The sequence below is a fragment of the Cardiocondyla obscurior genome, linkage group LG04 (assembly GCF_019399895.1).
Source record: "Cardiocondyla obscurior isolate alpha-2009 linkage group LG04, Cobs3.1, whole genome shotgun sequence".
NCBI classification, from domain to species: Eukaryota; Metazoa; Arthropoda; class Insecta; order Hymenoptera; family Formicidae; genus Cardiocondyla; species Cardiocondyla obscurior.
The window spans coordinates 8,194,052-8,216,151 of NC_091867.1; the positions used below are offsets into that span (position 1 = coordinate 8,194,052).

Sequence of the window (22,100 nt, forward strand, 5' to 3'; positions counted from 1 at the left end):
ATATATCGAATCCGGGAAGGAAACGACGGTGGATCGTCGCTCGCGCGCCGACGAAATATCACTTTTACCGCAAAGCCATTAATGAAAACTGCAAAAAGAAAAAAAAAAAAAATAAAATAAAATAAGGAAGGAAAAAAAAAGAAAAACAAAAAAAAGTTTTCCGTGTATCCCTATCATTACGGTTTTAATAACGAATCTAATTTTCCTGCAACAAAATCTTAACGAGAGATTGTTCTGCGATAATTATTGAAATTGCAACGTCCCGAGCGCATTAACATTTAATGCTCAAATTACGTTTGCGGCAAACCTCACTTAAAATTAATAAGAAAGTGATTTCAAAAATTCAATTAGTAATTGTTTATAAGCAACAGTTGAAGTTTCCGTAAAATGCAATTCGATTCGCATTTCAAGAGGGTTTCAGATACCGCGGCAAAAAAACGCGATCAACGATTTCACGGTTTAATCGCGATCACGTCGTTGCTGTAATGGGCTCAGAGCGGCGGTTGTCTACTCATATTGTAAATAATACTCGTTAGGATTAAAATGCATAGCGATTACTTAGCAATTCATACTCATAATTAATGATACGACAATTGCGCATAAATCTTCGCAAAGAGGAGTCTTAGGTTACAGTTGTTTTTCTGTATTTTTAATTATTATTTGTAAGCGTAATCGAAAGAAAAATATTGTAAAAATGTCCTGCGCTGTCACTTTATTTCTCCCCTGATCCTCCAGTATCGTTTCGCTTTCGCTTACTCATTGGAATATGCATCGCGAAACGGAAATATCGCCGTACGCGCGTGCTGATTGAAACAGGCGTGTCGAATGTTTGTTTATGATAAACGCCGCGACGGACGTTCCGCGTGTAAGCCGTATGAAACCTATGGGCACTTAATTTTTCCGCGTTCCTCCGCAAATCCGCATATTTATTGTATAAAGGAAACACCGACGTCCATAATAATCAGATTCGTCGTACGTGCTCGCCGTAACACCGGCGTAATTTACGATTTTTCTTTCCATCGCAAAGCGAAGAAGTTGCAAGAGGACACTTTTATTTATTATCTCGCTATTAAGGCATTATTTTAATTCGCTGCCGTGATCACGGACAAAAACTTGTTTGCTAAGAAAGTGAGAGAGGCAGATTTTTACAGATAACAATTACCAACTCTCTCTCTAGTTTAATAGAAATTACGGAGGCTGTAAATTCCAGCATCCGCGCGGGTGAAATATTATCTCGCGCGGTTTGACGGCCTCCGAAAGGTGCTGTGCTTTTGCCGCACATGCGAACGCGGGATTTTTACGAGGTGAGAATGAACGGCCGACGCCCGGCGGCGGGTCATTTTTCGTTTCGTGCCGCGGTTAGAATCACGCCGCGGTAGGCGCTTCCGCGAGAAGAAATTGGAAAAGTGAGAAAGGCGGCGGCGCGTCGTTGTGCACGATGTACATAAACGCTGTTACGTCACCAAACGACGGCTACGTGCTATCCACCTGCGGCGTTTTCTCCGCTCCGATTATGAACCACGTGCCGCTGTGAAATCGCAATCGGCGCGCTCGCTCTGGTAAAAATGAAGACGAAATCGTCCCGTAACGCGCAGTAACATCCCACGAATCCGCCACCATCAACAGGACGCCTCGCAAAAATCACGATTTTAATTGCAATTTTTACAATCCGCGCTTCAAAACGCGCTTTCATTATAGGGCACCACCGTTCTATCTATTTCATATTTTCTACTCGCGAAAGAATTGTTCCTGAAAAGGTTAAATAAATCTCATATGTATTGGGTTGCATCTCTAATTCTCGTCGTTCTGCGTACCTAATCAACGCCGATATGCATAATGACCATGTACGACGTTAGCTCCGCTTGACGGGTAATCTTAATGAAATGTCAATTTCAACGGAACGTACTTCGTACGCGAAATTTTCCACGCTTTCATAATGTCGTTAATAATAAATTTTCGACTTTTATCGGCTCAAATGTGTAATAAACAGGTTAATTTAATAAACAAGGATGTATCACGATATACGTCGTTGTATGTATATACATTTGATTTTATAGTAAAAGTGGAGTGCGAACGCTTAAGTGAAAGTCATCGAAAATGAAAGGGTCGAGAGTGAAGTGTTAAATCAAACCACACTAGACACATGCACTGGTACTCGCCGTCTGTGTATGTGAATGACCGTTGCTAAATATATTATCTAAGTTTTGAAACGTGCACGCGCGTGGATACAATCGCGAAAGTAAATTGGATCGATGATTTATTTTCGACGCCGTGTCGAGAAGATGTATCATATTTTATTAGCCGTGTCATGCAACAGCTGAACTTCGTTGCAAAATCAATAAACAAGCCTCCCCATTATTAATCAATAAAAAAAAATAAATAAAAAATTAAAGAAAATAAAATTCCCGACTTATACAGCAAGAATGCTCTTTTACCGTTTCGTTTCTCGAATGCCGAAATCTTTGGAGCGTAATAGCGGCATGTGTAACCTTGAACTCCAAGCTTCAGTGGACCGTGATACTACGGTTTTACTATTTATCTACGATTTTGTGGCTGGCGCAAGCCGCAGATCGTTAGCGAAAGTTACGCTGCTTTCTACAACGCGCTCTCTATTTTGCCGGTAAAAGATGAGCAAGACAATAACGGCTGTCACTTAACGAAGCGACCGACGCATCTCTACAATCGTAAGGAAACTTCTCTGAAAAGTCTATAAATATTATCACTTGCGCGGTAGCCGTAAGTGGCGTAAGTGATACTTGACCGTCGCGGTGCGCTAGATGCGATTAATTAACCGCAATTTAATTATTAATTTATATTAATGAACGCACCGTGAGAAATTAAGTTTCATACATCCAGCGTCCGCGGTGGAAATAAATGACTGTTTAAAAAGCGCGACAGATGGACAGGTAAATGTAAATGTCATTAGTTAGTGTCAACGCGATTCAATCACGCGGAGTAGATTACGCGCAGGATGACGGTCATGCGCAACATCCTCCATTCTATGAGATAAGCGTCAGAGGAATATGACAGCCGTAGCCGTTTTTGCCACTCTCACGGCGGATATAAATGCGTAGATTGACATAACATAACGACGCCGGTTTATGTCATTTAGATGCGCCACGCCGATGCAAGGTAAGTTGAGCTCGCAAGAAAAATCGGTAACAAAAGATGACGAATCCGGCCTACGGGCACTTATGCAAAACTCTATGAAGTAATCCAATTACAATAATCTCGCCGTGAAGCCCGGCTTCAATTACATTCGGCGAGTTCCTGACGCATTTCACTACGTCGTGCTACGCCGTATGAAAGGCAGTATACTCGAGGAGCTGAGCGATATGACGTCACGAGTGCTAACTACTAACACATAAGTTCATTACGGATGATAAAATATGTATTCAGGATGAGAAATATTTCCCGACGACTTGGCGTATTTCTTTGAAAATAATAAGTTTATAAAGTCACTCGATCCGCAAGCGGTGATAAAATAAAATAGCAGGATCAATTATCAGATTAGTATTTTCGCTCGATTTTTGATACCTCGTTGATAAGCACTCCTAATTATTTTGGTAATTTATTAAAAAATTTTTAATCACGTAATTGCATTTTCTTTTTCTAAATTTATATTTTAATATTCGTGTCGCGTAGAAAATTATCTTATTATATCGAGATGTTTCGCAATATTTCGTGATAGCGTTTCGCAAACCCGAATAACAGATTACCGCAACAAAAAGTCAGCGCAGCCTCTGTGGATTTTTGGTGGCTGGAAATAGAGCACGGATCTATGGTTTCCACGGACGCGGTGTGAGACCTTTCGTGTGTAACGAAGTAGGTGTGTCAGTCGAAATATAATTGAAATAATATGTAACCGGTAGTTGCGTTACGATTAACTCTGTACTCGCTTTCTTTAAAAGAAACTAATAACGCTATTGTCTAGATGTGCAAAATTAAAATGCTAAAGAATTATAACCAGTAGAGGCTTCTTTAAATACTGCATATTAGAAATTAAAAGCGAAAGAACGCTATGTAAATTTTAAAAATTAAAAATTAAATAACAGATGATACGATTAATAGCAGTTTCGTACCAAGCAGCCCGTTAAGAATTTATTTTTCTCTAACAAATCGTTAGGAAATCTCATTAACGTTATACAACGTTGGAAATTGCAACGTTTTGGTGAATTAAGCGTCAAGAGCGTGAACAGATAACAAGATCTAATTTTTCATTCAATTTTGAGCAAATTTTCTTCCGATAGAAACTTAATTTAAATTACGACACCGATGGCGTCGCGATTACGAATAAATGAAATTATTTCTACAATTAATTGTGCAATTTTAACGCGTGCAGTAATATTAAGAAGAGATTAGCATTAATTATACTGTCTGTTGAATAATTGTTAAGAGAAAGTCTCGCGACGAACTGGAGAACTAATGTCACCTGAGGTACTTCGCGTACTTTTCCCGGATATCCTGCATATTTTAATTATTTAAAATTCAATGGCCGGCCAGAGGTTCGCGTTTGCGGGGCCCCGAGGCACGGGCCCACCGAGAAAGACAATGATTCCCCGCGGAGGAAACGTGCGACGCGAGGTAAGATAGACAGCCGATACGTCCGCGAACGCGGGGCATATCAAGGTGGCATCAAAAAGTGAATACGAAACCGGAGGAAATTGCATGATGTAATAATTGTCCTGTGGGAGTGCCTAGAGTGGAGCGAATACCACAATACCGGTGTTGCACACTATGGGAACTATTGTTACAGATTTTACAGTCTACTACTGTGTGCTTCTTGCCCGGCCGTCAACTCCCACGTGGCTTTCACTTGTCCCCGCGAAACCAAACTTCTTCGTATGTTCCATTCTGTCAGGACATCGCGCTCATTCGTCCCCTCTACGGTAAACGCGTTTCCGTTCTTTTACGTCGCCATTATCGATGCACTTTCTTCGGCCCCGCGAAATGAGTAAACTTTTTTTTTTTAGACTTTCAACAATGTCTAAGAGCCGCGATTGTAATACTTACAGAAATTTATTAAAACGAATTAATTAATATATTTCCAACCCTACAGTTTGCAAAATTAATTTTTAAAACTTAGATAACTCGGAAAAAAATGCAAAAGGTAAAGAAAAAAAAAAAGATTGGTTTTCGAAATTTATGTCGCGGAGAAGTCAATCACCAGCAACTTTTCTTCGGGTCGTTAGAGAGTAATTTTCATGTCGGTAATTTTGCTCAACGGAAAAAAAAAAAAAAAAAAAAAAAAAAGAAAAAAGTGTAATCGAGATGAGCAAGCACAACCGCGAGCCATCATTGTCCCGTATTCTCCGTCGAAGCGTCATTGCGGCGCGCGCGACGTTTCGCGTTTTTTTTGCCTGCCGGGAAAGCCGTCACTCGGTACTCCGACGTCTTAATGAACGTTTAGGGGTCATCAAGGTTGAACGTGGCGGCGCGGTACACCGTGGAAGGGGCGCGGCGGTGGTGCCTATTGTGTCACCCTATATATAACGGCACCCGACACCCCACGCCGTATTAAGAACATTCACCGCATCCGCGGTAACATGGTTTCCAGTTCCAACAAGGTATACCGCCGAGTATTCCGCGCTAGCGCGAGTGCGTGCCTCGCTAGTTTGGCGGCCGCGTACGCCGGGAAAGAAAGAGAGAGAGCCGAGATCAATTTCAGCAGCAATCAATCTAAATGCGAGTGCACGGTCTAAACGTTCCGGCGATTTTTTTATTTTCGCAATGCCGATATTGGTGCCCGTGGGAAAGTGCGCGCGCCTTGGCGAACCCCGTTTGCACGCGACGTTTCGCCTACACGTCCTCGAGATTTACCTACCGGTGAAGCGGTCTAAGAAACGTAGAGTGACAAAGTGCATCGTTGTGTGAACGTGAACGCGTATTATGAATATTGCAATTTAAATGCGTAAGCGCCGAATGAATTTAAAGCGCGCGGTTTCCAGCGCGTGGAAATATACCGCTTGCTATCTCGCATATTCAATGATTTACCGTAGCTTTCGGCGTTATTTACGATGCACTGTGTCGCACGTTGTCTTTCGCATTGCAATGTTTCCTCCTCATAGAGAAAAATCATCTTTCCTTTTAAGATGACGCCATGGCTGATGGCATTTTTCTGCCTGGCGACCGCTAGCTGTTCGAACGTCACGGACCAGCAACCATCGGAAACGCAACATGATCACCAAGTGGCGATCTTGAAGCAGATCAGAAAGGTGAACGAAGACGGTTCTTACACATACGGTTACGAAGCCGGCGACGGATCATTCAAGGTAATTATGCGTAACTGCATAAGCGCGGCGTAATGTGTAACCGCGCCTAACGCCTTGTCTTTTTTTTTTTTTTTTTTTTAAACTACCATAAATTATAGCGCACAATAAGTTCCCACAGTATTGGATATTAATTAGCCAGAAACATTCTTTCTATTTCTGTTCATACTTAAAATACCGATGTGCTGAGCAAGTAAAATTGATATAAATGTCGATGCAAACGATTGAATATAAAAATCTAATTATTATCCACAATAAAAAAAAAATTGTTATATAATTTATTATTTACGCTTACTTTTTTTTTTAAATATTATTAAAATAAAAATTTTTTATAGTTTTCATTATTACTTAAATTTCTGTGAAATAAGATGTTTAAAAAAATCGTATCGGGGATTCGCAGTTAAAGTCGCGCCACTTTCGAAGTACTGAATAAAAAATACTTGCTTTGTCAGGTCGAGAGTCGCGATGTTTTGGGCAACATTAAAGGCACGTTCGGTTTCGTCGACGCCGACGGCGAGATAAAGAGGGTCTCGTATTCCTCGTCAAACGGGACGGGCTTTAAAGCAACCACCATGTCGCCATTGCAGGAACACGTATCGGTCGTGCAAAATATACCGCGCCTCAACCGTACCGTAACCACGAGAAAACCAAGCATCGTATACGCTACGACGACGGAATCGTCAACCAGGCCGTCGGTGGTGCAGTCGATTCCTCGAACGAGGAAAACGACCACCAGCACCACTACGGCGAGTCCAAGTACAAGCTCTACGGAGGCACCGAAAACAATATTCGGACACTACCTAAAGGGCACGTCAAAGAGCAGACCGCGCTTCGTTATCAACGGCCAACAGAGGCCGATCGTTATAGAAGAGGATGCCGAAGATGAAGACTCGCAGATCAACCGACCCAGCACGGACGACAAGAGCGGCGCTTATCGAAGAATTATTTTCGCGAAGCGGCCGATCGAGCACAGCCTCCCGCCGATCTCCGAGGATTTCGTGGAGAAAGACGACGAGCCTAAGATCACGACGGGAAATACTTTGCGGAGACAGCTGCACGACGAGACGACCAAATCGAGTTCCGCTATTGTCGACGACAGCGACGATCATTCCGACGTTTACGGCGGATCTTTATCAACGACGCGTCCTTTGTTCACCACGGCGGCTCCATCGCGAGTACTCCAGAGAGTTTCCAGCACGCAGCGACCAGAACGACCGAAATTCTACGTCAATCGGCAAGAGAATTTAGGAGCGGCTGGTCGGTTCGACAGTCCAAAATACGAAGGTACTCGCGTCTACGAGACGGAGACGAAGCCGACTCAGGAAGAGCGCACGACCCAGCAAGTTCTGCTTCGCACTTCTACGGCCAGGGTGCCGACGGAGAGCCGTGACTACGTCAGACAGAGCACCGAACCTATTTTTATGAGACAGCAGCCGGAACAATATCTGCGAGAACTGCCGCCTAGATTACTCGTCCAGCCTCAACAGGGAAATCTTGAAGAGGACGGAGGAGTTTACAGAGCGATACCGATCGGTAGAATTTTGTTGCGACCGCCATCGAATCACCAGCAAGTTTACTCAACCACGACGGACGCAAATGTTCACTACCTGACGGAGACTCCCGTGCCCGATCCCGAAGACGAGGCGCGAATCGCATTGAACATGAATTATATGCGCCCGCGTCCCGTGCGGCCGTTAATTTACTCGGATCCTGAACAGAGAGCCCGGCCTGTTTTGCGACCGATCCCGGGCTCGGTGGCGGATGACAGAGACTACCGAGCGACCACGCCTGAGTATCCTTATCGTCCAGGAGGAGGACTAGCGCTACCTCCGGAGCCACCAAATCCGATCTCGCCGCCTCTAAGTCGGCGAGATTTTCAACTGTTACTGAAACGGCTGCTGGTGAGCCAATACGGCGTGCAAGCTTTATCTTATCCAAAGAGCTTCCTCGAAGACGCTCTGTACGATCAGCAGCCGTATCCTTCCTACTCGACGGACTATCAAGCGCCACTTCCGCGATCCGAACTCTACGATCAACAGGCGCAGTACGGCGAACGAGTATCCATGAGACGTCCGATGTATTCCCGAGCTCTGAGTCCGCTCTATCATCCTCAATACGACGATTACCAAGACAGATACCCCAAGAGAGTATACAGACAGAAATTCTACACGCAGGACGTGCCCGACGACGGTGACGAAATTTTGCCGGCGCCAATTAGGGAAGCTTTGCTACTGCGAATGGTGAACCTTGCGATAAACACTGAACGATCGACGATGGTACCGGCGATGACGACGACAACGCCGGCGTCAAGATACAGAAAGACAGGCCCGGTAAGAAGCGTGCAGATTATTACCGACGACGACGAGGAAGAGAAAGACATGAGGAAGAAGATATAACAACGGACAAGCGAGATTAGAAGTAGCTAGGAATTACGAAGAAGTATTACATTCGTTTGAAATATAATATATAAATTAAATTATTGTAGAATTTTAACTAATTGTAAGAATTTTTTTTTACACGAGAAGAGAGAACCTCGACAGAGAATAACGAATTTATTTTCAGCAGTGCATTTTTAAATACGCAATTTCGATTATTAATTATCTTGCTACAGTATCAAATTCTCACGAGAATATATTTAAGTATGACGAAGCGGCTTACGTCAACGGTGGCCTTTTTTTTTTTCTGTAGCGAACGAACGGATATATACGTCCATCGGGTAAGGACCAATGTCTTGCACGCAACGGACGCATTCGTCGTTAATGATTCGGATCGACTTCGCGAAAGGGAAATCGTTGCTGCGCAGCCCGAGCGATTTTCTGCACGATAACCTCCCATTTGTTGACGCGCATATTTGTATACGCATCAGAATAGGTGCACCCAGTGTACGACTACGAAATTAGATAATTAAATTTCTTTCCTAAGAAATTATTTTCTCGCATACTTGTCTATTCAGATATCGCATTACGTTTTTCTCACGCTGCCGCGTCGGAATCACGCTGAAAATTTATAATGAAAGAATACTGTCGAAACAGCGAAATCATTAGTGAACGACGATTTCAATAGACGACAGCTTTAATTTGTAATTGTATGATAATTATATTGTGACGGCAGATAATTAGCGTATTTTAAGCGGCTTATTAGAAGGCGGACAAAACACGCTGGGCATTTATTGATCAGCGATCGATTACTGGGTGCATCCGTCTTAAAGCAGCTATTCGAAAGAAATCTTTTTCGCGAGATACTGTCCGCTGTGACGGGCAGCATCCGCGAAAGCTCTAGATCCTAAGGCATCTCTAGCGTGCTCCCTGCTTACGGTTGTAAATACGGCGTTACGTAAGAGACTAGTGTGATATATACGCATCGAAATAAAGAAAGAGTCGGACGGTAGACGCCAAGGCGTTGTGTGAGAACTCATTTCATAAGTCCCTGAGAGTCGGCGTTACCGGGAAAGAATAGTAACGCGTCTACCGACGGTAATTAGCGTCGCGCGTTGCGACATTCTTGCCCAGTCGGGTCTAAGCGGTAAACTTACGCGCGAATATGTGGCCGAGGAGGCCTGTAGATCATGAGATCTCGCGCGTGATTTCCACGCATTCGGAAAGCCCGGCTGTTGTTCTACGAGCGAAATTCTTTGTCGCAAAAAAAGGGAGGGGAAAAAAGAAAAAAGCGTTACGCACGACACGCGACGTAAATATCTCTCACGCGCTTCTGAACGATACGTGAGAAACGGAACGATCGCCACCGCACGGTGAAACGTTCGATTTGTCTCGGTAAAAACAAACTAACGAGACACAAAAAAACACAAACGAGAACAAGTTCATTAATGGCACGTGTGTTTATTGACTCGTTAGGCGAAAGGACTCATTTTAATGTTTCTCGCTTAGTAAATCCATAATTTTCTAATAACGAGCTCGAAAAATAAAATAAAATAAATTAACGCGCTGGCGATGCGAAATATTTTAATATTTCACGTTTCGAGGACGAGAAAAAAAAAAATATGTGCGCGTTATTGATAAGTGAAACGAATGATCGCAATACTAAACAGCTCCGGTCGGGAATGCCGATCGAAACGGGTTACCGATGTAAAAAAAATAAAAAAAAAATAAAAAACAAAAAAAAATAACGTGCGAGATACTTGAATTCGCGGCGAGCGGCGGATCGTTTTCCGCGGGTATCTAAAGAGTGCCCTGATTTTTCCACGCGCGCCGGATATGCACGCTTGCATTTGAAAGGCTGTCGTTAGGACGCGAGGACACTCGCCGGCGCGGAGACAGCGGTCTTGCATATTCTTCCGGTATTCCGTGTATACGTGCCAGTGGCGTAGGTGCGTTTTCGCAATGGGACCGACACCGACAACGCGGACCCGCAAGGATTATCTAATTAGAGTGCCGCACATCCGTCAGTCAGTCTCGCCTTCCCCGCTTTTTCTCCGGGGATAGAAAGTCGCTAAGGGGCACACGGTGTCTCGCAGGCACGCGCGTAATGCATAGATTTGTATGCAAAGAGGAAATAACGCGAGCGGAGAAAAGACCGCGGCGAGGGTATCCCGATGAGGCGGCTGTGCCGCCGCCCAACAATGGTTGAAAGCGAGATTGATTCGAGACCGAAAGCGACGACGCTCACCCGAACATTCGTCCCCCTCGAATTTCTAACGCGCGTTGACATTTTTATCAACTATCGACTTTCTACGAAAGTCGAATTATATCTGTCGACGGATCTACCCGTTATTATTCACGGCATTGTTTCGCAACGATTTTATCTCGGGCAGGCTCGAATCGCGTTTCGTGGACGTGTAACGACGGCTCGCAAATGGCGGCATTATACACCTTCTGCAAAAGCAAGATCCTGTTGAAAAACTTATATATTCAGTTTTGCAACTATCCTCGAAGGCAATTCGTCTTGATTGTATAAACCTTTTTTTTATTCCTACTCTTAAAATATATTTTCTTATATACACCCACCGTTACATGTCTTCGAAGTGTTTACTGTACATAAATTTTTTTTTTCTATCGATAATGTCTCGAGGATGAGGGCAGAGGGGAGGAAGGTGGAGTATCCTTGGTGCAAGATGAGGCATGAAAATAGCGCGGAGAATTGGCACGAGGGCGGTCGCAATTCAATTGGAGGCCACTGAGATCTTCGAGTGAATGGACGAGGATCGCGGCACGTTTTTTAAACTCTCGACGTCGTCCTCGAGCGCATAGGGCACAAAGGGCTCGGTTTGCACGCCCACGTCCTCATGATCGAGCTCCAGCGTGTCTTGCTCGTAGATTACGTCGTGACTCCGCGGTCTCGCCACAGATGGGATCCACGGTTGCGGAACGCCTTTGCCGAGCGCCAGAAAAACCGCAGCGGTCGTCAGTAAAACGACAGAAGCAACGCCGAACACCAGTCGCCAAGAGCCAGCGATCTGAAACGGACGACATATCGCAAACGCGAACGCAGACTTAAAGAATAAATATCGAAAAACTTCATCCACGACGGTTGCGAGCAATCGAAAACGAGAGGAGACCATAAATATGCCACATAAAAATTTTAATATGTGCGATACCTCGCCTTTCAAATATCACTCCAACGTTCCACGTGCAAAGAGATTAGAAAAAGAATAATAAAGCCTTCAGTACTCCTCTCTTATCTCAAAATTAAAAACATTACACGCGATTATTTAGATTCAAAGCCTGTCATGCTGGAGTAACAATAGCGCGGCGTGTAGTAATAATTGTTTCGGTGAAAAGCAGCGGGAGATTTGTGCGAAGCGTTAGAAAGTAAGAGGAAAGAGTCGTCGCTAAGTTCTCATTGCGTAACCCCGGCCATTTAGCGCGTTTGCGGATGTAAAAAGCTATTTAATGAGTTAGAATCGCGCGCGGGCGGATAATAACGCGCGCCCGCGTCCGCCGGCGATTACGATTCGACTTACGGAGCCATGAAGAGCCTGGGTGACGAAGTAATTGGCGGCGAGCAGTCCGGCGGCACCCAGCGTCGAGCAGAGAGCGCACGCGGCCGCGGCGCACGCCGGCGATTCCGCGGGTGCGAGGTCGGCTATGGCCGCAAGGGCACCGGCCGGCGCGGTGCCGGAGACGAGAAGGGCCGCGATCCCAAGCCAGGCGGCGCCCAAGGCCTGACAGCCAGCGTACCCGGCGACAAAGAGAAGTGCCGCGGGGATGAAGTGCGCTAATCACCAATTTCAATATTATAAGTAACCGGGGAAATACACCGAAGGGGAAGGAAATCATTCTCACCGCTTTGCCGCATGTGGGATAAAAGTTCTCGCGTTACTCAACACATTTGAGACTTTCCGTCTTCAATTATCGTAATGAGATCTCGTAAGCTATTATTCTCAGAGCAAGGTAACGCCGACAATCAATTCGCCTCGCCGCGTGAAACGTGAGTAATGTATAACGCATCGGCATCGCGCAGCGTTTCTATGACTAACGCGACGGTCGTTGAGAATTTCTCGCGGTTTTTCACATTATTATATATATAATTTTTTTTTTTTTTAATTAAAAATGTTGTTATCGACTAGATAGAAATTAGAAAATACCTTCTTTTATGAAAATTAATTTGATCGATATTAAATGGCATTAAAGTGATCGACATTCTTGTTTTACCGCAACGCCGTTTACGGGAAAATGAAACAACGCACCTGTGTAGACGACTAACTTTCTCGCCGTGGTCGTGGAAACTATTTTAGATTCGCGGACGTGATCTACGAGGAGACCGCAGGTCAGCGCAGCCATGAAGTGACCGATGTGAGGTAACGTGGTCAGCACAGAGTCCTGAATCGAATTAGAATTTAGTAACGAGGTGAGAACGCACGAGCTCGTGGCTCACGTAATATCAGTCGCAGAACTGCAGCTCTAACTAAATATATAGCATATTATGTCATAACGTTAAGCTTGTGTTACCTTCCCTCTCTCCTGTCATCGGAAACATTTTCTCCACTTTCATATTTGCGACACGTTTTGAAAATAATGTAACTAGGTAATAATAAATTTCTGCCAACTTACGTTGGCTGTGGAAAACCCATAGATGAGTTTCAGATATTTCGTCATGCCAAGGGCGAGAGTCGCGTCGCCCCATTGATTGCCCATCGTCGCCACCGCGGACGCCCATACGGGTACGGATCGCAGCAGCTTTCCCCATGGTATCACAGCCGCCTGTGATAATTGCCATCCTCGTATTTACGTCGGAATAAAAAAAAAAAACTACCTCGCTAAATATTTAAACGGTAAATCACAAACCAACGTTAGATGCGCGACAGGCATTGTCGCGGTTTACTAATTAGCAAATGGAAATTTTCTAAAGACCATGACGGAATCCTCTGTCCAAGGGCCGTCTTTATCAAACTGTTAATTAGCACGTTCTCGACTACTTCGATAAACTACTAAAAATACCGCGAGAGCATTCGTTAAAACAGATACGGGGAGTCGCTTACGGTTGTGTCGTGTTGATAGGACTTTGGCGTATCCTTAACGAAACGGCCGAAGGCGAAATACCAGCACAGTGCCAAAAGAACCAGACCGTAACACAGGGAATCGCGGCCGAACGTTCGCACTACCGCTGTGCCCAACCATCCGGTGAGACAATAACCCACGCTGACAGCTTGAAACACGAGAATTAGAATTAATCAGGCAGCCTTAAAAAAAAATAAAAAAAAGAAACAAACCACGCGGTGTCTCGAGGCGTTTAACGACATATTTTAGAAAATATCTCCGAGCTCGTAAAATATATTATTCGGTACGTTCTTACTGCAATAATTAATGGCTCGGAGGGTTCGTTGTTCTCGTTACACTTTTTACATTTCATTTGTAAACGGCCGTCCGCTCGCAATTACCAACGTACCTGCGTAGCAGCTGAAGTACCAACTTCTGTGATTACTTTTAAACCAGGTCATAGCGAACATGTGAGCAGCGGGCATGGTTGCGCCCTGTAAAAGAGGATGTCGCAATGATACCCGCGCGCGCTTTACGGTTTTACGCGGCGCCGCATTTTTACGACGATACGTAAAAGCCGTGCCCCGCGCGCGTCGTCGCGCGGCGTCTTCCCGAAGACAACGACAATAAATCTACGGCGCCGACTTACGGTGCATAATCCTTGAAACAACCGAAGCGCGACATGCGAAGGCCCACGCCAGGCTGCGGGTACTAATAAAGAAGCTAAGCAGGCGCTAAGAACCGCACGTGAGAACACCATGGAGGGTCCGGATCGACCCCATACCAGGCAACCTCCCAGGATCGGGCCAGCGACTTGTCCCCATAAAAAAGCCTCGCGCATAATCGATTCCGCCCGCTCTTCCTGTGGCAGCTGTCGTTCACAAATTATAATTAATTATAAATGTCATTTTATAACAGCGTTGCTAAATACTATTTTCCGAAATTATAAATCTACATAATTCTTTATTTGGTCTTTTTTTAATTTACTTCTTTTTAAATTGGCTTTTTAAATACGTGTATACCTCCATAAAAATAATTTCGAAGTCCTCGGTGCGATTGCGGCTGGTAATATTGACCAACATATCGCAGTGCCAAGATGTGTCGATGATGGCATGATTGTCTTTTTGATTCGCTAACAGTGCGACGGAGGAGCTGACTTCGACGGCGCCGCAAAGCGCAAATCCAACTGCGACTAGCGCGGCGACGATATGTCGCGCTCGTACAGCCGCTAACAAATAACAGTATAATTACGTAATGACATTGTAATTCTAACTAACTCGATTAAATCGCTAGTAAAAGTCAGTGAATAATTGTAACAATAACCGATCTACCATATTACCGATAAAGATCGACAAATAAAAATCGGCCAAAGATTATTTTATCACAATTGCTAATAAAAGTTTCAGAACATGAAAATTTTTCAAGTGCCAAATTGTCGATAAAGAAAATAATTAAAAAAAAATGTTTTTAGTCTCTATTATTCTCCGCAAATTAGAAGAACAACGGTAACAAAAGAAATTTGTGCACGTATGTAAACACATTCATTATCGTAGTGTCTAAACGCCAGAGCAGAGCAATGTTTGATTTTGATAAGTTACTCAAACGGCTGGTACGATAGTATCTGCGTACAAATTCTAAATATAAAAAGTACTTATACCATTTTTCCAGTGTAAAAATATTGGTATTAAAATGTAGTCTATATAATGTAGTCGATATTAATTATAAAATTTTAATAACATACTAGCGATTTTTTTTCTGCATTTCGAGAGTATCATCGTCAAAAGATTTAGCGCAGCCCTTCAAAATTCTTGAATATCAAAAAGAAAAGTGTCTTTATTATTTTTTAATTTGTCACCATAATTATAATCATAAAATCAAATATATGTATATTCGTTTTAATAAAGGATAAATTTATAGTATCGATAGTTATTTAAAGTTTGGCCGCGTGACAGCTTAAAATAAATTTAGATCTCACCCGCGCGATATAAAAGATAAAATTAGTTACGGCGATTAAAATTGTGACGAACCTCGAACTTCTTGCGCAGCAAGCTTTAGTTGACAACTGCCATGTTTAACGAACTGCACGCTACCTCTCTTGACGAAGTCTGCCATCTCACAAAACTCAAAAATAATAAGATCGACCGCGACATCTCGCTCTTATCATGCCCAGTGATTCTTCGCGCACTATCTCTCCACTACTCCGAGTATATTACCAGCGACCTCGACTTTCGTTCGGCGATGATGCAACGCAAATAGCTCATTTTTTTTTCGACTACACAATGAACACGTAACGATTTTACTTCCTCTTGTAATATAAACCGAAGAAATAATCTCATTATTATTATAATTTTTTAAATTTAATTATCAATTTGTCGTACAAATTACAGATAAACGTGACGCCAATCACTAATACCAATACCGAGTAAGATCCTAACGTTTTGAATCTATTTAAATTTTAAAATATAATTTTAAACCTAACGTGACTGCAATCCTAACTTTTTCTTCTTGTTTTTTTTTTTTCTTCCGTATGAAACTAGTTTAAGAATCTGATGAAGTATCACATTGCCGTTTCAGAATGCTCTATGAATAATCAACAAGTTATTTAACCTCCTATAACGAGGAACGTCGTAGATTAATTATCATTCTATGATATTCGGAATTAGGCCGCGTTAAGAAAATACCGGAAGTCACTTTGCGAGGGAGGCCGATTGAGGGCACACGTACCTTTGACTTCGAGTGCCGCGTGTCTCAGCTGGACACTGCCGCGTTTAAGGCGAACCAATGCTGCCATCGTCGTCAAACGAGTCGGCGCATCGATTGCAGTCCCGTAATGTTAAACCGATACGAGCGCATATCAACAACGAGTCCGTATCCGGTCACAATTTCCGATTACGCGGCGCGAGATTGATGGAACACGACGAAGGCGGCGAGTTACGCGAGCCATACTGGTCAACTGGCCGATGCGAGTGTGTGAATGAATATCCCCGTTAACGAGACTTGATACAATAAGTACCTATGCCGAGTCAGCCTTGAGGCACCGTGCGTGAGGCCCGCCTCGTAATATTTTACCCACGTCGGGTTCGAGCTGAGCGATACATCGAATCTCGTCACCGATAAAGATCTTCAAGCCGCTCGAGTTTTTTTCCTGGCCTTATCATGAACACATAACGCGTGATGTGGCAATAAATATTATTGAATGTAATTAATGCAGTATTATTATACGCGCGCGCCATTGCGGCGCCTGTAATGCGAAAGAAACATTTCTGGATTCGTTACTCTATATTCGCGAGTTGCATTTTTCAGACCGACAAATATTTGGCGCGCAGTTTTTTTTTTTTTTTTTTTTAATTGAAAATAAAATTCGTACAAAAAAAATAGAACAAGATCAAATTCAGATAAATTACTCAATTTGTTACTAACTGTTAATTAAAACTTTTATTATATTTTTTTTTATAATAATTGATAAGAAGAAAAATAAAATTTGTTTTGTTTAGTAAGAAATCGAACGGGGTAAATATTTAAAATTACGCCCCCACCTTAGATTTTCTTTAAACTTGGAAAATGGATTTATTTTTATCCTAAGAAGGAAAGTTAAATTTTACTGAAATTTAATCATTTGTTGAAATTTAATATTTTAGATTCGCTTTAACGTTAACCAGTCTAAACTCATCGGTTCATCAGTTGATAATATAGAACTGCATTCATGAACAACGGAAGGTGAGTGATATTCATTATTTTAAAGTGTTATCATTGAATGTACAATGCAGTTCACTACGGTAGACCATTCGTGGTAAAAGTTAAGCGATACTTTCTTCATTGCCAGTTACCGATAGTTTCTTGTATTAAAAATTTATTATAATAATTAAAACATACATATGTATATCATATCATACGTAAAGATTATCAGTTCGATAATAGAAAATAAATTCATTTTCTAAGTTTAAAAAAAAATCTAAAGTGGGGACGTAATTTTAAATATTTACCAATTTCAGATAAATATAAAGTTCTAAACATTATACTTAATAAAAATGTTAAACATTTTTTTTTAATTTAGCATTTTAAAGAGCCCGTATTACCAACAACCAGTTTACCTCAGCAGGCAAACGAACCTAGAAATCTTGCCATGAATTGATCTTGTTTCAGGTCGCGCAGGTGGTGGGCCCCTCTCTCCTTCACCGGCCACCAGCAGGGGCCAGTGGGGACCAGCGGGTTACCACCTGCGCAACGATTGGTCAGTTTGCAGGCAGGTCAAAACGGCAACGCATCGCTCGGCAGACGTTTGCCGCACTTATCCGCCGCTTTGAAGCGGAGCGCGCGGTCCCCGCGGCTTCGCATACTTTACGTGTCCTATCCGCAGCCGATCGGTACGCACATGTACGAAAAACCATTGGGCATAAGGACGCGGCGTGTAATCACGAAAAATAGGAAAACGCAGACAACGTGGTGGCCCGACCAGGAAGAACGGGCTCGGGATTCCCATTGTGAGTTTCGGGGAGTTGTGCCTGTAACGGAGGATCGCTTTTGAAACGAGTCCAGGGCGATGCAGCGCGCAGGGCACCCGGGTGTTTTGACATTCGCGACACGTAGTTGTGTTTTATTGTAGTGATTTCAACGCAAGTGCTCTGAGGGATAGCCGCGCGCGATAGCGGTGAATGACGAGAAGGGCACTGCCGGTACGCAGCGGGGGACGAACGAGCTACTAGGTGAGTGGACTCCGGTTTTCGTTGCGTTTCGACCGTTTGCTTTGGGAGGTTAAGTTGGATACCCTGCTGGGGTCCCGCGATACCACCTCCCCCGATCCCTACCCGTTGCCCCTCGGGCCCCCTCGTGCGGCCAGTCACGAATGGTCCGACGCGGACAATACGGGGAGACCGACGAAGGGCACCCAGGTCCATGCCGACCGAGAGGTCCTTTGAACGTTCGGAATGCGTGCCGGCGCATCTCCATCATCCCCGCTCCTTCCTCCACTCATCCGGATTCTTCTTCATCCCGTACTTCCCATCCATTTCACTCTCACCGTCGCTCCATAATTCTTTTCAATTTTTACACTCGCCCAGACGCCAAATGAAGTAGCCGCGTCTCTATGTTTTCCTCCCGTTGTTACATCACGCGTATTAATAGTATTTTTTGGAGAAAACTGCATCGAGCGTATCGGATCGTCTGCTGCTGTCGGTTAAAATTGCGTCTACGATACCGTGGCATTATCAGCGAAATAAAGCGCGAGATAACTACGTTATGAGTCAATCTCTCCGTCCGGAATAAGCAAGCATCTCGGAGGCTTCTCTAAAAATATTTAACTGCTTCTTTTTTCGGACGCGGATATTTAAGTTCTATTTTATTTGCGTTATTTTGACTTTATTTCACATATTTTCTATTGATGCATTTACGTTTATTAAATAAGTCAGCCTAATTTTGTGAATACTTTCGATGTATATCGATGAAATTTATTCACTCACGTCGTGCACGAGAGTCATATCTTTTTGCATAAACGTTTGTTTCTACGTTACATCTCGGGGTAAATCTCTTTTCAATATATCTTCGACAGGAAATTACGTTCACGCCAGGCATCTGAGCGATCCGGTGCGAAAGGTATGAGAAGAAAGTGATCGGTGACGCGAATATTTGCTCGCATCGTAGTCGACATCGCGCTATTTATATATATGTTCTCTAAATGTAAGTGGGAAACCTGCCTGCCTCCTCCATTCGAAATTTTAGACAGCTCGTATGATTAATCGAATTTCTTCATGGAGCACCACATGGGAAATGTTGCATGCGATCTAATCGATTGGAAGATGACAACGTCGGATTTCACCTCATGTATCGGTGATTTATTAAGCCGCGGATAGTAATTACCGGATTGTGTATTAGATCCTAACACAATCGTTAGAATCGACATTGTGTTGTTATATACAATTAAGGGCACGTCGTAAAAAAATTCGATCCTGATAAATTCCGATTATCGAACGAACGTGTAGAATAAATCGATACGTAACGAAACGCAACAGAGAAAATTAATTTCACAATTGTTTTTACGCTTTAAAAAAAAAAAAAAAAATTATTGATTTTGAGGTTGCACGATAGCGCACGTAAGATTATATGAAAGATTGTAAAAGAGGTTGGCGCGTAGTATTGAATTTGCGAGATACTTAGGAATGCTGTCACGCGCTGTGCGAGTTCCGAAGAACTCCAAGGCACTGCCACGAAATCTTTTAATGAGCTTACGAAGCCTAGAAGCCTTATATTGGCACGTTTCACGGCAACGTAAACGCGAGTAGCGGCAAATCGCTGATGGCAGTTGTTGCATGCGTCACGTCACCCGGATTTCACGCTCCGTAAAAAGCTATAGAAAACGCAGGCTACTTCGAAATTCAAGCGCACGTTTACGGGGTGTTCACGAACTCGGAAGAAGTCGACGTAACTATGGTGAGTCCGTCCGTAACATGCCCATAAATTAAACACACGAGAGAAACATTACATTTCCCAATGTCCCATTAAATTCGTTAAGTCAAATTCTAAAGTCAGCCTCGCGATTTCGCAATTTTAAATTAATAAAAGTTGAGCCACGCTATCTTGCACCTAAAATCCTAAAATCATCGTTGTAAATTGTAACTGACCAAATATTTGACGAGATCGGTAGAACGACATGTAATAACGGTGTTCGGTTAGTAAGGTACGTTCGGCGATGACGACGGTCGAAATTTACCAACTACGATTTGTGGTGCGTGAGAGCAACGAGGGAGAGATTAAACTTTCCCGTACAATAGAGCAGTTCGACTTACGGTGAAGGGATGCGCCGGGGAACGAGAGAAGGGAGGGGCTCGGCGGACATATCACTTTCCGTAGAAATGATCGCACACAGCCCGGAGGGCTGTCCTTTGCCGATAACTGCGTCGTCGGTGTAATTTCCTCTTTCGCTGACCGCGGAGCTCTCTGTCGCGCTCTACGTGCACGTTTTGTTGCGCGCAATGTTCGTGTTCCGTCGCACTTTATTGCGTACGATTGCTTCTCTAGTAACGGCACCGAATTTAAATTCAGGATCCGTGGAATTTTATTTCGTTCTTGTCGATATCGAGGGCGCGTTATCAACCTACCTGGTTTTCATTTACACGCGTATCGTTTTCGACAAAGCCGGTCGGGGCTCGAGTACTCGAAATAGGAATAACGAACGAGTCAACTTTTCTAACTAAACGTTCGACGAACGACTTCCGAAGTGGAGCATCGGGGACAACGTTCTACTGTTACCTCGTGATGACCAACTTTTCGCTCGTGACGTAATATATCCGAACCATTTAATTATAGGACGAGCAAATATGCAACTAATAAACGATCGGCGTTTTGACGTATCTCGATTTTTGTTCGTTACACTCTCGATACTTTTTTTTTCCTGATTATTTTTTAATTTATCGTACTAGAAGAAACTATGCGCGTGTTATTTTTGATGAAACCCCAATTACACACTACAAAGAAAAAAGAAAAATTATTTAACTCACCATTCTGCATGAGCTTCAGCGGAGTTGAAGACTTCTGCCGGTGACTGTAACAAAAAATGGAAAATATTAATGTTGACATGCTAATAAAATAATTAATAAAATTAATTAAAAAAAAGGTAAAAATTCTTTTTTTTATGAAGATTTTATTTTAAAAAGTTCATGCTTACCTAAAAGTTGCTCCGCCGATGTATGATACCTTTCCTAGGTCCTCCTCCTCCTCTCAGCACTGGTCACTACACAACGGGGATGTCAATCTGGATTGTTATCTGAAACAAAAAAATTAAATTTTATTAGCAAAAAATGATAAAAATCAAATGTGCTGTGTTACAACTAAGTAACGCAATTGCGAACGCTTCACGTTTTTTTCATTCAGGCGTATTTTTAATTCAGGCGTCACACCAAGTTTTTTAAATAGAATATGTACGGCCTCGTACGATTTTACCGCGGTGAACAAAATCCATCAATTATTACCAACTTTTTTACGACGTACATCGACATACTGTAAAACAAATCAGTTATTTGTCGATTTATCTTGCTCTCATCGATACGCCTTTCACCGATCGCGCCAGCGACGTGAAATATTCTCTGTCGAATTCAATTACGATCGATCTTTGACCTTTGTAACCAATTTGAGATCTTCCGCCACCCATCTGTTTCCATCAATGCCTCCCCCATGATCCCATCAGCCCTATTATTCGTCGTTGAGGTGTAAACAATGGAGTCAAAATTTTGATAACTAGCCAGTCACCGGACGACACTCTCGAGATAGCGAGGGAACGAGTAAAGGGAAGGGCGCGAGAGGGGCAAGGCGAAAGAGGGAACTAGAGCATTGTAAAGAGAACGATTTGCACTGGCGAAGGCTGTTCTTTGTCGATAACGATTCCGCTATTCCTTCTTGCGAACTGACT

At 43.2% G+C, this 22,100-nt stretch overlaps 4 protein-coding genes across 7 annotated transcripts in view; 2 read left to right on the forward strand and 2 right to left on the reverse strand.

The window, feature by feature from the left end:
• LOC139102038 (cuticular protein 19) overlaps positions 1-22,100 on the reverse strand; it is a 171,177-nt gene that overhangs the window by 119,404 nt on the left and 29,673 nt on the right. For 2 of the 3 annotated variants that reach the window (XR_011545654.1, XM_070655663.1), the window contains exons 1-2: positions 21,360-21,699; positions 21,193-21,236 (exon numbers count right to left, since the gene is read on the reverse strand). The gene's annotated coding sequence lies outside the window, so the exon portion shown is untranslated. Of the gene's footprint in view, positions 1-21,192; positions 21,237-21,359; positions 21,700-22,100 lie in introns of those variants that run through there. The other variant, XM_070655664.1, reaches the window with a different exon arrangement.
• Positions 6,093-9,656, forward strand: LOC139101480 (uncharacterized). Its single transcript, XM_070654636.1, has 2 exons — positions 6,093-6,272; positions 6,722-9,656. Exons 1-2 carry the CDS (start codon positions 6,093-6,095, stop codon positions 8,663-8,665), a joined length of 2,124 nt encoding a protein of 707 aa, XP_070510737.1. The 3' UTR covers positions 8,666-9,656.
• LOC139101478 (sialin) lies at positions 11,169-17,015 on the reverse strand. Of its 2 annotated transcripts, none has more exons than XM_070654635.1 (9): positions 16,427-17,015; positions 14,725-14,930; positions 14,352-14,573; positions 14,112-14,196; positions 13,705-13,871; positions 13,277-13,426; positions 12,913-13,045; positions 12,187-12,440; positions 11,169-11,679 (listed from the first exon to the last, which is right to left on the reverse strand). In XM_070654635.1, the coding sequence occupies exons 1-9, from the start codon at positions 16,491-16,493 to the stop codon at positions 11,386-11,388; spliced, it is 1,578 nt and encodes a 525-aa protein (XP_070510736.1). In that variant the 5' UTR covers positions 16,494-17,015; the 3' UTR covers positions 11,169-11,385. The 2 variants fall into 2 exon arrangements, with proteins under 2 accessions (XP_070510736.1, XP_070510735.1); XM_070654634.1 differs by lacking the exon at positions 16,427-17,015 and adding an exon at positions 15,730-16,420.
• Positions 17,954-22,100, forward strand: part of LOC139101990 (tyrosine-protein phosphatase non-receptor type 13) — a 67,183-nt gene continuing 63,036 nt past the window's right edge. The window contains exon 1 of the mRNA XM_070655553.1: positions 17,954-18,405. The gene's annotated coding sequence lies outside the window, so the exon portion shown is untranslated. The remainder of the gene's footprint in view (positions 18,406-22,100) is intronic.

Coding starts and splice junctions, on each gene's coding strand:
- LOC139101480 (XM_070654636.1), top strand. CDS start 6,093: ATGACGCCATGGCTGATGGCATTTTTCTGCCTGGCGACCGCTAGCTGT. Junction 6,273..6,721: donor CCGGCGACGGATCATTCAAG/GTAATTATGCGT, acceptor TTGCTTTGTCAG/GTCGAGAGTCGCGATGTTTT.
- LOC139101478 (XM_070654634.1), bottom strand. CDS start 15,814: ATGGCAGACTTCGTCAAGAGAGGTAGCGTGCAGTTCGTTAAACATGGC. Junction 14,197..14,351: donor TGTTTCAAGGATTATGCACC/GTAAGTCGGCGC, acceptor CCTCTTTTACAG/GGCGCAACCATGCCCGCTGC. Junction 13,872..14,111: donor GTACTTCAGCTGCTACGCAG/GTACGTTGGTAA, acceptor TCGTGTTTCAAG/CTGTCAGCGTGGGTTATTGT.